The sequence below is a fragment of the Peromyscus californicus genome, unplaced genomic scaffold, assembly GCF_007827085.1.
Source record: "Peromyscus californicus insignis strain IS unplaced genomic scaffold, ASM782708v3 Scaffold_14__1_contigs__length_90479793_seg_2, whole genome shotgun sequence".
In the NCBI taxonomy this organism is placed as follows: domain Eukaryota; kingdom Metazoa; phylum Chordata; class Mammalia; order Rodentia; family Cricetidae; genus Peromyscus; species Peromyscus californicus.
Genome location: NW_026294436.1, coordinates 40662789 through 40678995, shown reverse-complemented (window position 1 = coordinate 40678995; position 16207 = coordinate 40662789). Strand labels below are relative to the sequence as shown.

The following is a 16207-nucleotide window of genomic DNA, read 5'->3' as shown; positions in this document are numbered from 1 at the left end:
ATGTTTTTGTTTTAAGACAAGGTATCTATCACTATGCAGTTCTAACTAGCCAATAACTTGCTATATAGACCAGGCTGGCCTCCAGCTCACAAGATTGGACTATCTCTGCCTCCTTAGTGCTAGAATTAAAATGTACCATCATACTCAACCTAAATTGGTTTTGACCTGTATTGGGTTGCAGGATTCAGTTTGAAAAGTGATATCTTTGAGTAGATCAATTTTCAAAAATTATTTTGGGTTGGCTATTACAAAATTTTTGGATGCTATAAGATAATGACTTACCTGTGTGTATTGGCAGGGCCATTGGGTACAAATTGATAGTCACTCAATTTTTGCCATATCAGCAAGTGGTGAGTAACACGAAGACATGATTGGCAGAAATCAGATCTGGCCCTTGGAGACAGTATCCCTTTCCTACCTGTTTAGCTGCTTTCTGCACAGTAGATTGTCTTGTAGACTGCAGTCCTCAGACACTCACTCCTCAGAGAAGTCCTAAGAACTAGTGAGTTAAGTCCTGGTAAGGGTTGAGAGAAGATCTCACTAGTTAGCCCAAGCTAGTCTCAGACACCATCCTCCTGACAGGGCTTTCCAGTGCTGGGTAGAGTTGTGTACACCACCTGCTTGAGCTTATTTATTAACTCACCTCCATCAACTAAGGTTGCACAGATCACTTAATGCCTAAAAAGGGTCAGGCTTTAAGTGATATATATTCTGGATCCAAACATTTTAATACCTTCCAATTTTGTATCTTTCTAATCATACCAAAATGCCAAAGATAAAAAAAAATAATGAAAGTGCTAATTCTATCAACTGATTACCTTTTGAATTTTTGAACCTTAGTTTTTTTTGTTTTTGTTTAATTTTTCTTTTGTCTTTTTTGTTTGTTTGTTTTCAAGACAAGGTTTATCTGTGTAGCCCTGGCCATTCTGGAACTCACTCTGTAGACCAGGCTAGCCTCAAACTCAGAGATCCTCCAGCCTCTGCCTTTCAAGTGCTGGGATTAAGGGTATGTACCATCACCTAGCTGTTTTTGTTTAATTTTATGATTTTTAAAAACTTAATTTTTTTTGGTTTTTCAAGACAGAGTTTCTCTGTGTAGCTTTGGAGCCTGTCCTGGAACATTGTAGACTGGGCTAGCCTCGGACTTACAGAGATCTGCCGCCTCTGCATCCCAAGTGCTGGGATTAAAGGTGTGCACTATAACCTTCCTAAGCCAACATACACTTGCATATAAATTAATTTCCAGGCCTTTTAGGATTGTGCTTGTTAAGAGTAAGAAGCTGTTTTTATTTGAAAACCTGATGTAAATTACTTCCTTATTTTTCATATGTTTTGTTTAATTTTAAAAGAGCAGCTTTTTATATTTATAGAAAATGGTTTTCACAATTGAAAAACCATAGGGAAAGAGAAGACTTTTAAAAATGAGGGACCCCAGTTTCCAAGATAAACATAGATGCAAATATCCTTTCAAGTCAAATTCAGCAGTACATTTTAAAAGATCATATATTATCAAGTTAGTTTTATTACAGGAATGCAAGGATATTTCAATATATGCAGGTCAATAAGTGCAATATAACATATAAATAGATTCAAGGGCCCAAAAATCACATGATCATTTCAAAAGATGTAGAAAAAAATATTTTGATAAAATTCTGTATCCCTTCATTATAAAAGCCCTGAATAAAACAATCTAGCAATAGAAGGATCATACCTTGACATAATGAAGGCAGACTGTAACAGACCCTTTCATAGCCCATATAATAAATAGGGACAAACTGAGAGCGTTTCCTCTAAAATGAGAGGTGAGCATTTGCTCTTGTCACTCTTATTCAGCGCAGTGCTTAGAATCTTAGCCAGGCCTCTAAGGCAAGAGAAAGGGAAAAGGGATGCAAAGAGAGCAGGAAGAAGTCAAATTGTACTTGTTTGCAGATGATACAATCCTACACTGGAAAGACTTTAGAGACTCTACCAGAAGAATTTCTTGATTTGATAAGTACAGCAAAGTAGCAAGATACAAATAAAACATTAAAAAATAAGTTGCTATTCTATATGCAATAGTGAAATCACTTAGCAAGAGCTTGGAAATACAGTCCCATTATAATTACCTCAAATCACAAGGAGTAGGAGAAGAATAAATATGGATATGAGAACACCACTGGCATAAAAACTGACACTGAAAAAACATTAGAAGGTAGAAAGGACTCTTTATGTTCATGAATTAGCAGAATTAATATTGTTAAAATGGTCATACTTCCCAAAGTAATCTTCAGATCGAGTGTAATGCCATGAAAATTCTAATAGAAAAAAATCATAAAATTCATCTGAAACACAGTAGACCCCAGTAGGCAAAGCCATTTGAGTAAAAACAGCAATGTTAGAGATATCACAGTGTCTGAATCGAACTACTATCCGGCCACAGTGTAACAAAAACAGCATGGTACAAATACAAAACAGCCATGTAAACAAATGGCCCTGAAGATCTAGAAATAATCTTGTGCATCTTCGAGATGTGACTCTGTAAAACTGCCAAAACAGACATTGGGAAAAAGACTTTTCAGCAAGTGATGTGCAGAAAACTGCAATCCATGTATAGATTTTAACTAGTTCTCTATTTTATACTAAAAAACAAAACAAAACAAAACCAAAAATATCCATTCAAAATGGGTCAAAGATCTTAATGTAAGACCTGGAACTGAAATTCCTAGCAGAAAGCAATATAGTGGAAATGCTTTAAGATAGAGGCATAGACAAAGCTTTTTTAATAGGATTTCAGTAGCTGAGGATAATAAGAATTAGTGAATGGAATTACACCAAACAAAAAAGGCTTATGCGGGAAAGGAAACAATTACCAGGGTGAAAAGACAGCCTTGAGGATGGAGGAGAATGTTTCACAGATGTGCATCCAACAGAATATATTAGAACTCAAAAAGTGAAACACCCCAAGAACAAATCAATCAGTCTATCACGTGATAAGTTATCTGATCACACAATTAGCAAATGAGAGAGTACAAAAGTTGCTGGGAAAATGCTCAGCAGCTTCAGTCATTAGTGAGATGGAAATCAAAAATACATTTAGATTGCATTTCACTCCATTTAGAATATTATCAAGAAAACAACAAAGTTGGTGAGGATGCTTAGCCATTATGGAAATTGTTATGGAGGCCTATCAGAAAAACTTAAAATTAGTATTACCATGTGATCCAGCTATAACATTTCTGGATATATACCTAAATGAATCAAGTTAGCTTACTCAAAGATACCTGCATACCCATATTTATTGAGGTACTATATCACTAAGTTATGGAGTCAGCCTAGGTGTCCATCAGCAGATAAAATGTGATACACAAACACAATGGAGTTTCATTCAGCCATAAAGAAGAATGAAATCATGTAAACTTCAGGAAAATACGTAGAACTGAAGGTTAACATGTTAAGTACAACAAGCCAGACTTACAAATAGCATGTTTTCATTCATATGGAAATTAAGGGGGAAGGGAGGGTGCAAAAGTAAAAGAGGGACTATTATGGCTATGGAAGGGAATAAAAAAGAAGGGTGAGATAAGAAAGAATAACAGATTAAACATAATGGTGTTATTTCATGTATGAAATTGTCACAATGAAACTCATTGTTTTATATAGTTAAGATACACTAATACATTGGTGGTTGAGTAAACCCAATTAAAAATATTAAAAGAGCCGGGCGGTGGTGGCGCACGCCTTTAATCCCAGCACTCGGGAGGCAGAGCCAGGCGGATCTCTGTGAGTTCGAGGCCAGCCTGGGCTACCAAGTGAGTTCCAGGAAAGGCGCAAAGCTACACAGAGAAACCCTGTCTCGAAAAACCAAAAAAAAAAAAAAAAAAAAAAAAATTAAAATAAAAGATGAGATCCTTTATGATAGAAACATTTCTAGTTCATGATCTAGCGTTCTAGGTCTTTTCAGTACTTGAGGTGTGCAGTTCCAAGTATTCAGAACCCAATGAAAGCAGTATAAAAATTGCATATAATGTAATAAGAGTAACTATCTTGAATGTTCAACATTAAGTTTCCCTTGCATTTAAAAAAATCATTGAAGTCTTTATGTTGAATCAGTGAGATAGTAACATTGCAAAACTGGAAAACAATTAAAAAAATCTAAGATAGTAGATTTAAAGAATTATTTTTTAATTGCATAAGAATATAATTCTAGTTAGGCTCATTGGAGTAAATATATACTAATCTTTATTAGTGGTTGATGATACAGAGGTAGTTTAAATTATCTTGAATGTTACTGGAAACTTGCCAGTGTAATCAACCTGCTCCTAAGTCTCTGGGCAGTCCCAATGTTAGTAGGGCCATATCTGAGGGTCAAGAGTGATCTCTACCTGGTGAGTAGCTGCATTGTCAAGAGAGTAATTGAATACTTGCATTATCAGGCATGCAGGTGCATGCCAGGTACTGAGGGCTGTATTGGTTTGCTTCAGTGAAGATACTGTATCCAGAAGAACAGCTGCTGTGGGAGAGAACACTTGGTTAAGTTAGCAGTAAAATCTGTATTTCCCAAGAGTCATCCAACTGTGTATAAAGTAAAGCATTATGTTAAGTGGTAGTTGGTATAGGCATCACCATCCATTTACCTTTCAGCTGTCTGGTGGTGACACCTTTAAAGTTTTATTGTGATACTGGGAAGTTACAGGAACTTAGGCTTAGCTCCCTGTACCACATTGTTCTTACTTCTCCATCACAATCAGTATGGAAATCCTACTTGTAGCCTAATGTCTATTCCAGTTCCATTTTGGAACTGAGAAAGTTGACATAGGATGAGTCTATAGACCAGCTGTCTACTGTGAGCCAAACCTGGACAAATACTCGATGATTTGAACATCTACAATTAGTTTGATTGTTAAATCACAGTAGTGTTTGGAGATCCTGGAAATTTGTATCAGTTTATTGTTATCGTAGGCATAATTATAAGATAGCTTTAAGCACAGAATTCCTGCTATAAGTGTTTTTTTGTTTTGTTTTGTTTTTAGGAATAATTAAGGTTTCAAATCAGTTGTTTTTAAGTAATGGTACTCGCCCCAGGTTAGCCCAACCTGGTTAGTTGAGTCCTTAAAAGGAACTGAGCTAACTCTTCATACAAAGTAAAGAAGGACTTGAAGTGAGAGTTTCTCCTTTAGTGACTTTGAAAATGTAAGAGTGATCTCTAGGGGCTAAAAAGGGACCCTCCAGTGACATTCAGTAGAGAAATGGAGACCTCAGTCTTAGAACTACAAAGAATTAAATTCAGCTACATCCCAATGTAGCTAGAGTTTTCCTGCCTGGCCCACAGTCAGGACAAATCTCTCTCACCTGCCAGTCCCACAGCCGCTCAAACCCGACCAAGTAAACACAGAGACTTATATTGCTTACAAACTGTATGGCCTTGGCAGGCTTCTTGCTAACTGTTCTTACAGCTTAAATTAATCCATTTCCATTAATCTATACCTTGCCACATGGCTCGTGGCTTACCGGCATCTTCACATGCTGTTTGTCATCATGGCGGCTGGCAGTGTCTCTCTGACTCAGCCTTCCACTTCCCAGCTTTATTCTCCTCCTTGTCCCCCCTACACTTCCTGCCTAGCCAATGGCCTATCAGTGTTTTATTTATTGACTAATCAGCAACACATTTGCCATACAGAACATCCCACAGCATCCCAATGAGTGTGAAAGAAGATCCCAAACTCTAGATGGTCCTGAGAGCTACAGTGGCAGGGAACCCAGCTACACCATGCTTGGTTTGTTGATACCACTGAGTTTGGCCTGATTTGTTATATAGTAATGGAAAACCAATACAAAAACCAGTACCTGGCAATTCTAGAAATGTCTGGGAGTCTCCTTTTCCAAAAGCCACAGTCACGCTAGAAGATGGCCACTAGGTCCTTTGAGAAAGAGTTGAGAAAAGATTTACAATATATTCCTTTGGAAGCAGCAGGAGAGGGCACCCTGCTGTATTTCAGTAAGAGGTCTCATTGTCTGTGAATTAGCTCTAGGTCTGGAAATAAGAGCTCAGTTGACTAAAATCAGCTGTCAGCCACAAGACTGTACAGTCTTTACAATGATCATGCAATATTCTAATAGTTTGCCCATTTGTTTCACTCCTAAGAAAAACCTTGATCAATTAACCACAGCTAAAAATCTTGTGGGCTAAACCATTCTGGTTAGTGATTCACCCAGTTGCCTTTTATGATAAGCACACCCACTTTGTTTTGGTGGTGAAATGTTCCATCTGGCCCTTCTGTTCCAGGGTCTTTTTGTTGCCACTGAAATCAGTGAACCATGATGGATATATCTCTCATGACTATGCCTATTCTGTGGTGGAGAGCAGACTAGAGCTCTTCAAAGATGCAGGTGCTTTCTTCAGGGTCTTACCATATGCCCCAGTGAAGGGGTTTTTCTGGGCCTCCTGGGAGAGAATGTAGTTGGTTTTAGAGATGGAGAGAGTGAGCTCTTGAATCTAAAAGCAGATCCCAGATAAGTGGAACTATAAGGATGGATTAAATTAATTTGGAAAAAATAGTGAAACCTGATTTTAGTTTTCAGTATAGTTTAAAATTATAAGATAGACATGAAAAATGATTAAACATAAAATGATTGGTAGTTAAGTATAGAAATAATCTTTGAAGCATCCAGTAGAACTAACTTCTGAGAAAAATTGTATAAATCATGAAGGAAGCAGCAGTACCAACAAATATAAAAATAGTAATACTACATACCCTTCAGTGTGTTTGATAGTCTCCACAGTTGAGAAGGAGAGAACTCCAAGAGGATGAGTCACAGTTAATCCTTTTATTGTCACTGTCTAATTACCATCGTTATTTACTGAGGCTAGCTGTGCCCCATGGCATTTTTACTCTTCACTTAATCTTTATAAGTACTTTTCCCCCCTCCCATTTATTACAAGTACTTTTTAGGAGAGTTGTTATTATCTATTTTTCACCTATGAAAGGCCTACAAGAGTTGAAAAAATAAACTCAATTAAAATTGTACAAGTTAATAGCAAAGATTTGAATACAAATCTACCTAATTCCTTATACTAAATTGTAGTCTTGGAATGTAAGTTACAGTTATTTTAAAATGTAATTGACCTTTTATACCAATGGAATCTGCATCTGTGAATTCAACCAGTATATTTAGGGAAAAAAAATCAGAAGAGCAAAGTGTGTAGTTCAGTGGTAGAGTACTTGACTAGCATGTATGAGACCCTAGGTTCCATCCCTGCCATGGCAAATAGGGTGTATGTGTGTGTATGTGTAGAGACCTACTTTTAGCATAGCCCCCACTTTGATTTTGTTCCAAGGAAAAATTGCATCTGTTCTGAACATGTACATATGCTTTTTCATCTCATTCTCTAAACAATGCAATTCAACAACTATTTACATTGTATTAATATTATAAGTCAGGGCTTAAATTTTTTCCATTTATGATACCTTTTTACCCCCGAAGTTTTTACTTGATTTAGGGTATGTAAAATAGGATTATAAATCACACACTTATTGGTAAAAATAATAATTATACTTTGTTTTATTTCACCATTTATTAAGGATAAATACAAATTTGCATAATAGCAAGATAGATGTACTTATTTACTTTTATACAAATAATTGAGTTTTTGCCAATTCTTTGATGTTGTAGGAAACAGCAACTTTAAAATTTTCCAGAGCTGATCAATGGTTTGTAATTGTCTAGTGACAATTTATAATGGCTTCATAATTGCCAATAATGAGAATATTTGTTTCTCATTAAATGTGTAATAAAAATGGCAACAGTTTTATAAGGGCTATTTAAGAAGTTGTTAGAAATTTTTTCTTAATCTCAAACCAAAATTATTTGATGATATTTTAAAATTATGAAATCTGCCAACCTGGTCTACAGAACAAGCTCAAGGACAACCAGAACTACATGCAGAGACCCTATTTCAAAAAACCAAAAAATAAACATTTTCTCTCTCTCTCAAAAAAAAAAAAAGAAAAAAAAACAAAAATAAAAAAAGAACAACAACAACAACAAAAACCCAGTAAAACAAAAATACCCAAACAAAGCAAAACAAAAAGCACAGGAGAAAACATGGAGTCAGTTTTGTGTTAGCTAACTAGTCCTGGGCATGGGGCCTGCCCTGGACTGGGGTTGATACACCCAGTGACACTCCATTGGAGAAAACTGGTTTTCCCTTTCTCAGCAGGTATCAACTGCAAATCCTTCTGGGTTGGGGGTGGGACTTTGTGTCCACTTCCCCTTCTTAGTGTGTAGAGCGACATAGACTTTTTATAATCAAAATTTAAAGATAAGAATTTCTGAAACTGTCTCCAGACATTTCAGATGATCACTTATAACTCTTACATTTAAATCGTTGAGAAAGTTATATTTACTGTAAATGTTTCAGTTGAATCTTTTTTAACCCGATCTTCCATTTGTTAACTGTTTAGTAAAAGTTTCAGGGAAGGGTTTAAAAATGAGCTACTATTTGGGGCACAACTTTTAATAAAACTAATGCTTTTTCTGATGTCACAAAGCATAACATCTCACTGGTGCTCTGAGAGGGGCTGAGTGCCTCCCTATGAAGCATGGGTAAAAGTGATGTGTTTGCAACCAGTTTTCTTTTTCTTTTTTGCTACAAATTCAACTTCTCACTCTGTGTTGCTCCAGCACCATCTACACAGATACCAGTAGCTTATTTTCACCATAAGAAGCTCCATTTGTGAAAAGTTCAGCTCTCTGATGACATCCTCCCCTCCTAATGGGTAGTGAAAGAATAATTTCTCACACATACTTCCTTTATAAATATCCTTGCATGAACAATTATATTCTGTCAGAAATAGATGTTTCATCTAACTGAATTGCAAACTTATGGTTGTCTGTGAGCCTGTAATAAACTGCTTTTATTAGTCATTACAAATTCTAGGAATTTTATTTATTTCATACCCATACTTTTTCCCCCCATGAACTACTCTCCCCCACCACCAAGACAGGGTTTCTCTGTGTAGCCCTAGCTGTCCTGGAACTCCTTCTGTAGACCAGGCTGGCCTCGAACTCACAGAGATCTGCCTGCCTCTGTCTTCTGAGTACAAGGATTAAAGGTATGTGCCACCACCACTGCCTGGCTGAACTATTCATTTTTTAATAGCAGCAGGTAACACACCATCTCCTTTCATGTAGGACTTTTTAGGTTTTAAAATTAAATAAGAAATTTCAGACAATACAAGGAATCACTTTTAATTGACAGTAACAATTTTCTTAAAACATTATTTAAGTATTCAAAATATTATAGTGGCTTATTTTAGCATACTGCATGCTCAATATTAAATTGTTTTAATTTAACTGACCTCATGCTCTCCACAGGCAAACTTTGTTTTCAGTTAAGCTGAGAGGTTTTTCCACACCATCATGATTATTAAAAGTAAATCCTGCAAAAGTGATTTTACTACATATTCTGTTTGTGAGGCAGAGTGCTACACTGGGGTCATTATTTTACCTTTTCTGTTCACATTTAGTCACTTATCCATACAAGGGAATATTCTCATCTGAAAATAAAAAGGTTACTAGTAATGTCTCAAATAAATACTAGCTTTAATGTATAACATAGTTTTTTATGTTTAATTTTTAATATTGGTGTTTATGAGTCCACCAAGATGCCTCAGCACTTGTCACTCAGTGATGCAAGCCTAATGACCTGAGTTTGATTCTTAGAACCCACATAGAAGTGGAGGAGAGAAGCAACCCCACAGAGTTTTCCTCTGACCTCCACACACATGCCATAGCACACACCCATCTCCACACACGTGTAAATCATGCACACTCACAAAATAGTAAATACAACTTTAAAATGATGTTCCCCTACACATACAGCACTAACATTAGGAAATAGTGTTTGTGATAAGCAGGTTGTATTTATATATTTAGGTAGGTAGATAGATGTATCATCAGTTAAAGAAATAAGAGGTCATGAATTTGAGATAGAGTAAGGAGTGCATGGGGAGAGGTGGAAGGAGAAAGGAAAGGGGAAAGTGGTGTAATATTTTAATTGCAAAAAATAACATTTTAAAAAATGTCATACTTATGTATCAGCAGTGATAAAGAAGTAGTAGAGGACTTTTGTCTTTACTTGCTGCAGCTACACATTTGAGTTTCTATGAAAGAAGGAGATAACAGCAACTTTTAAGATCAAACATTCTAACAGTACAACCTAAAACTACACTGATTTGATACTTAAATGATACTTATAGGAATGGTGGTAGGAAAATGCGGAGAGTCTTTTCTGTAATTAAACAATTGTGATTCTGCAAGAGTGGGAAACCTTGTATATACAGAGAAAAATTTCAAAATATACAATAGTCCGAGCTGAGGTGATACAGTCAGCATTCATTGGCATTGCATGTCTTGATGGCATGTGCAGTGCAAAGTGGATTTGTGTGTTCACAATCAAGGCTCAAATGCAGTTGTGCAATGCACCCTGAGTGATCGCTATTAGAAACTAACTACTGGTCCATGTCTTGTTTGATTTTGAATTAAATTGTGGTCATTATATCTTCTGAAAGCTTTTACTGTTCAGTGTTACAATTGAAACATTATGACTCACAGTTTAAAAGTCTGTATAAATATAAGTAGGCTAAAGGTGACTTAAAGAACATGGGGGTCTGAGTAGGTCACATGCAAGTATTACTCTATCTTAAAGAAACATTTGAAGATTTGGGTTGTGGAAAAAGTCCTTATTATACTGAACTAAAGCTGTATATGTATAACAAACACATGTATCTAGAACAGTCTAGTTTTTTTTAAACACATAATATATTAGTTTTAGTCCGTTTTGGAACACCTGTTTTAGAGAAATGATGAGGTACAGTGGGAAACACAGCAATCAGAGCCAAAAACTCTAATTCTAGACCTATTTTGTATGAAGTTATAAAGCCAGGAACATTTCTTTAAACATTTTTAAAAATTACATTGTTTAGTGTGTGCACATGTGCCTCGGTGTGTTTTTGGAGGCCAGAGGACAACTTGGGGGTGTTGGTTCTTTCTTCCCACAATGTGGGTCTTAGGGATTGGACTCAGGCTCTCAGGCTTTTGCAGCAGAGCGCCTCTAGCCCATTTGCTGGGCCTCCAGAAATATATCTTACATAGCTCTTTGAATATAAAATACATAGCACAAAAAATTATTTTATTATTTATTTATTTATGTGCTGAGATAAATCCTAGGGCCTCATGCACGCAGGCAAGCACTTTACTAACTGGGCTATATCCTTAGCCCCAGTGTTTACTCTTTTAGAATATGTAATTTTAAGTATAGCCACACTATTGTACAATCATCCTTATCTAATTCCAGAACATTCTTGTCATTCCTCAGAGACATATTACTCCTTATTCCTGCTAGCAGTCACTCTACATTTTCTGTCCTCAGCTACTGCCAGCTGCTAATCTACTTTCTGACTCTGTTGTTTTCCCCATTCTGGACAGTTCATATAAGTAGAGTCATATCATATTTGGGGTGGGGTTGTCTGGCTTCTTTCACTTAACATACTTTTACGGTTCATCCACATTGTAGCATAAACTGATACTTATTCTTCTGTATGGCTGATACTCCATTTTGTATATATATATTTGTATATTCAGCACACTACCTTTTGTTTATCCATTCATTACTTGATAGATATTTGGCTGGTATGAGGACATGTTTATATATGTATACAAGGTTTCATTGTGGGTGCCTTATGTTCACTTCTCTTAGATGAATAAATAGGATGGGTGTTGATGATCATATGGTAAATTCTGTGTTTAACTCTTTTCCAAATTCATAATTCTTGTACTGTTTTATGTTTTCACTCTTAGTGACTGTACAATTTTTTTTAAGATTTATTTTATTATGTATAGTGTTCTATCTGCATGTATGTCTGTAGGCCAGAAGAGGGTGCCAGATCTCATTACAGATGGTTGTGAGTCACCATGTGGGTGCTGGGAATTGAACTCAGGACCTCTGGAAGAGCAGTCAGTGCTCTTAACCTCTGAGCCAGATCTCCAGCCCCGACTGTACATTTTTTTAATCTATGAAAATAGGTGCGGTAACAGTTTTGCAGGGAGGAAAGTATGAGATAGAATGTATAGGTGTGCCAAAAGGTTTTCTCCTATCTAGTTCTACATATCACGTGTAATATTTTCCCTAGAAATTCTAGCAAATTAGTATAATCAAGAAAAATTTACAATTCAATAAAACAAAAAATGATTCAAAAATGAATCAAAAGTGATACTTGTCACTTCTTTTTTATACAAGATTAGTAGAGGAGTACACTTTATTTTACTTTTAGGGTTTTAAAAAATTTCATATGTATGAGTGTTTTGTTTGCATGTGTATCTTTAACCTGATTGGACAATGCTCTTTACTTACAGAGAAGCTGGCAGAGGCTCAGCGCAGGTTTGCTACACTTCAGAATGAGCTTCAGTCATCACTGGACGCGCAGAAAGAAAGCATTGGTGTCACTACATTGCGACAACGCAGAAAGCCAGTCTTCCACCTGTCCCACGAGGAGCGCGTCCAACATAGGAATATTAAAGACCTTAAGCTGGCCTTCAGCGAGTTCTACCTCAGCCTCATCCTGCTGCAGAACTACCAGGTGCTTAGTCTCATCCTAGGGAATGACATGTGAAAGTAAACTCCAGCAAGTGGAATTACCCTGATCTACACTGAGTCCTCAAAAGGGGACATTGTCTTTATTTGGGTTTTTTGTTGGAATTTAGATGTCTTGTTGGCCAAAAACCATGTATTAGAAGGATTGAAACTATTAACAAGACTTTTGTTTTTTAAGCTACACACACAGAGACAGACTTTTATAGGGCCGGGAGATGGCAGTGTGATCATCAGAGTTAAGGTTTCCAGAGCCCAGAGAAAAGCCAGGCAGGCATGGCAGCCTCCTGTAATTCCCACATACAGAAGGGAGACGGGAATTCCCAGATAATATGGCTAGCCAGACTAGCAGAAGCGGAGAGCTCCTGGCTCAGCAAGACAGCCTTAGTAACAGTGAATAGCAAGTAAGGAAGACACCCAACATCAACTTCAAGCCTCCACATGCATATACTTAGTTAAACAAGAATTTCTACACTATTTATGGGTATCCTTTGACCCAGAGACTAGCAGTTTGCTTCCTATTTGAAGGCAGCTCTTATAGTGGTTAATAAAAATAAATGTCTCAAAATGTTGGTTATGTAAGTCTTTATATTCCTAATAAATAGCTAAATTTCAGAGAAGCATTGAATCTTTCTGCAACAGACATTAATAAAACAAAAGAAAAGCAACTGGACAGCTAACATTTTACAAGCTTGCCACAATAAAACAAAAGAGCTTAACTTTTTAGCTTGCCATTAAAAGAATTCCAATTTTATTGTTTATAGTATACAAAGTAATCATATCAAAAATAAAGAAATTATATCATGCTAGATATGTGTAAAGGCTAAAACTCTAGGCTGTTATATCACTCGATATTTTTTAAACCTAGTATTAAAAATGTGAACATAAAAATGAACATTCGTTCATTTGTAATTTGTTATAAGTTTGTTTATAGAATTAATGCTATAAAAGACAGTTGATAAACAGGTTATGTTCCATAATAAACTTTTACATCTTTGAGTCTGATGTAATACTTTGCAAGGAATGGTTAACACATTGTTGGATGATAGAACATCTAAAAAGTAAAAGTTATGCAGGAAAAGTTTTACCTGTAGTGGCTGGTGATACAGCACTGTCTGTAGAGTGCTCGCCTAGCATGCATGAAGCCCTGGTTTAGAGCTGCATAAAACCAAGTGTGGTATAGCACATGCCTGTCATTCTTGCACTAGGCAGGTGGAGGCCAGAGAATCAAGAGTTCAAGATCGTCCTCAACTACACGGAGTTGAAAGCAGCTTGTGTAGGCTTTAAGACTGTCTCAAAATAATAAATAAAAATGTTTTCCCTGAAGTGTTGGAATTTTAAAATACAAAGTACTAGAAATCCCCTATCTACAACGATCTAAGTTGTTTATATGTGTACTTTTTCCATCGCTTTCATAATTTTCTTTGATTTAATGTTTCATCATTCGAAGAAGAACCCAGTTGAGAAATAATTCAGCAGAAAAGTAATAACGTAAGAGAAATAATTGATCAATTCCTTTGTTTCTGTTACATACCCCAGGCTGATTTAAACTTAAAGTCCTCCTGCCTTAGCCTCCTGAGTGCCAGGTTAATTAACCAGACACCTAGGCCCCTTTTTTTGACATTGTTTTCCATAGCTTTATAATATCTACCTATGCATAGATAGATTTTTGTTTGTTTGTTTTTGAGACAGGGTTTCTCTGTGTAGTTTTGCGCCTTTCCTGGAACTCGCTTTGTAGACCAGGCTGGCTTCAAACTCACAGAGATCCGCCTGGCTCTGCCTCCCAAGTGCTGGGATTAAAGGTGCGCGCCACCATTGCCCAGCATATTTCAATTTTTTAAAAATTCATTATTAATAACTGAATATTTAAAAGAAGCAAACTGCTTTTCCGCAGGTTTTAAAGTATTAACCTTGTGAGTAGGAGAGAGAACTCAGTTGTTAAGAGCACTTGTTGCTCTTCTAGCGAGCCTGATCATTTCCCAGTAGCCATATCAGTAGGCTCACAATGACCAGTTAACTCTGGTTCTAGGGATCTGTTGTCCTCTTCTGGCCTCCACAGGCATCTGTCCAAGTGTGACATAGCTACACAGACTTATATACAAAAATAAAAATAAAGTAATAGGACATCCATATTTCCAGCAGCTTTTTTTTTTGTTTGTTTGTTTGTTTTGTTTTTCAAGACAGGGTTTCTCTGTGTAGCTTTGTGCCTTTCCTGGATCTTGCTTTGTAGACCAGGCTAGCCTCGAACTCACAAAGATCCACCTGCCTCTACCTCTCAAGTGCTAGGATTAAAGGCATGCGCTACCACCGCCCAGCTTCCAGCAACTTTTTTGTTGGACAATTATTAAAACAAAAAAATACAAAAACACTCCTTGGATCCCCTTGTAAGCTACCATGTAGGTACTAGGATTCTAATCCAGGTCTTCTGCAAGAACGAGGCTCTTAACTGCTGAGCCATCTCTCCAGCCTCAGCAGTAATTCTGAAAGTTCTGTTGTGGAGCTGCAAGGACGGCCTGACTTCAGATTCCTAGCACCCAAGCGAACAGGCCAAGTTTGGCTACACTGGCCTATAATCCCAGGCCTGGGGAGGAAGACAAGAGGATGTCTAGGGCCAGTCTGGCCAGATTGGTGAACTCCACGTTCAGTGAAAGACCCTGTCTGAAAAAAAGAGAAAGAGTGGACAGCTATAGAATGTGATACCCAAAGTCAGCCTCTGACTACCTCTACATCCATACACATGCATGAATATACACTACAATGCACGCACACACACACACACACACACACACATCTGTTCCTAAGTTCAGCTGTATGCTGTACCCAAGAAGTGTTTAGATCATGCATTATGAGATGAGATAGATTCTAACAAATGAGCAAGAAGCCTTACCAGCAAATACAGACAACCTCAGGTTGGTAGAGCTAATCTAGACTTACAGATCTGTTTTTCCTGCCATTTCACATGATGGGCAAACAACAAATGAATGTGAGAGTATAGGAAAATGTAGTATTTTGATTTTGTAGAAATTGAAGGAATGTGGAGCTCCTACCCATTGTCACCTGCCCTGTGCAGTGGTTCTGTCTTCCTTTCTGCCAACCCCTCCTCCTTACTTCCATCCCTAAACTGAGATGAGTGGAGGAAAAGCAGAGTTAAGAGAACTAGATTAGTGTCCACTGCTCTTCCAGGTATACTGCCTGTAGAGTGAAAATGCACTCTACCATCCTCAAAGAGCAAAGAATTAAATGGATTCAGTGTATGATAAATGCAAAACATTTTCTGAAAATATCCTTTTGGCCAAAGCAGCCAAACAGCCTATTTTAAAATGGTTATATGTGGAAAGTTGGAAATAAAAATGTTTTGAGCTTAGAATTTTCATGAATTTACTTGGAAGAAAAATAACAGAGTTGTGCTCCTAGTAGAATTCTACCTGAGAACCAGAGAGTGACAGGAGACCTTAGCCTGTTAGCAGCAAATACTTCCAGGAAGGCACTGCTGCTCCCCAGGGCCCTCAGGATTGCCTTGGTCAACTCTGTCGGTGTCTAGTGCTTCATTGTTTTAATCTTCTTTAATGATGGTAGAAA

The 16207-nt window shown here is 37.0% G+C and overlaps 1 protein-coding gene across 1 annotated transcript in view; it reads left to right on the top strand.

Moving 5' to 3' along the window:
• Xpr1 (xenotropic and polytropic retrovirus receptor 1) overlaps positions 1–16207 on the top strand; it is a 161518-nt gene that overhangs the window by 85456 nt on the left and 59855 nt on the right. The window contains exon 4 of the mRNA XM_052737242.1: positions 12394–12617. Coding sequence (XP_052593202.1) covers positions 12394–12617 — 224 coding nt within the window. The remainder of the gene's footprint in view (positions 1–12393; positions 12618–16207) is intronic.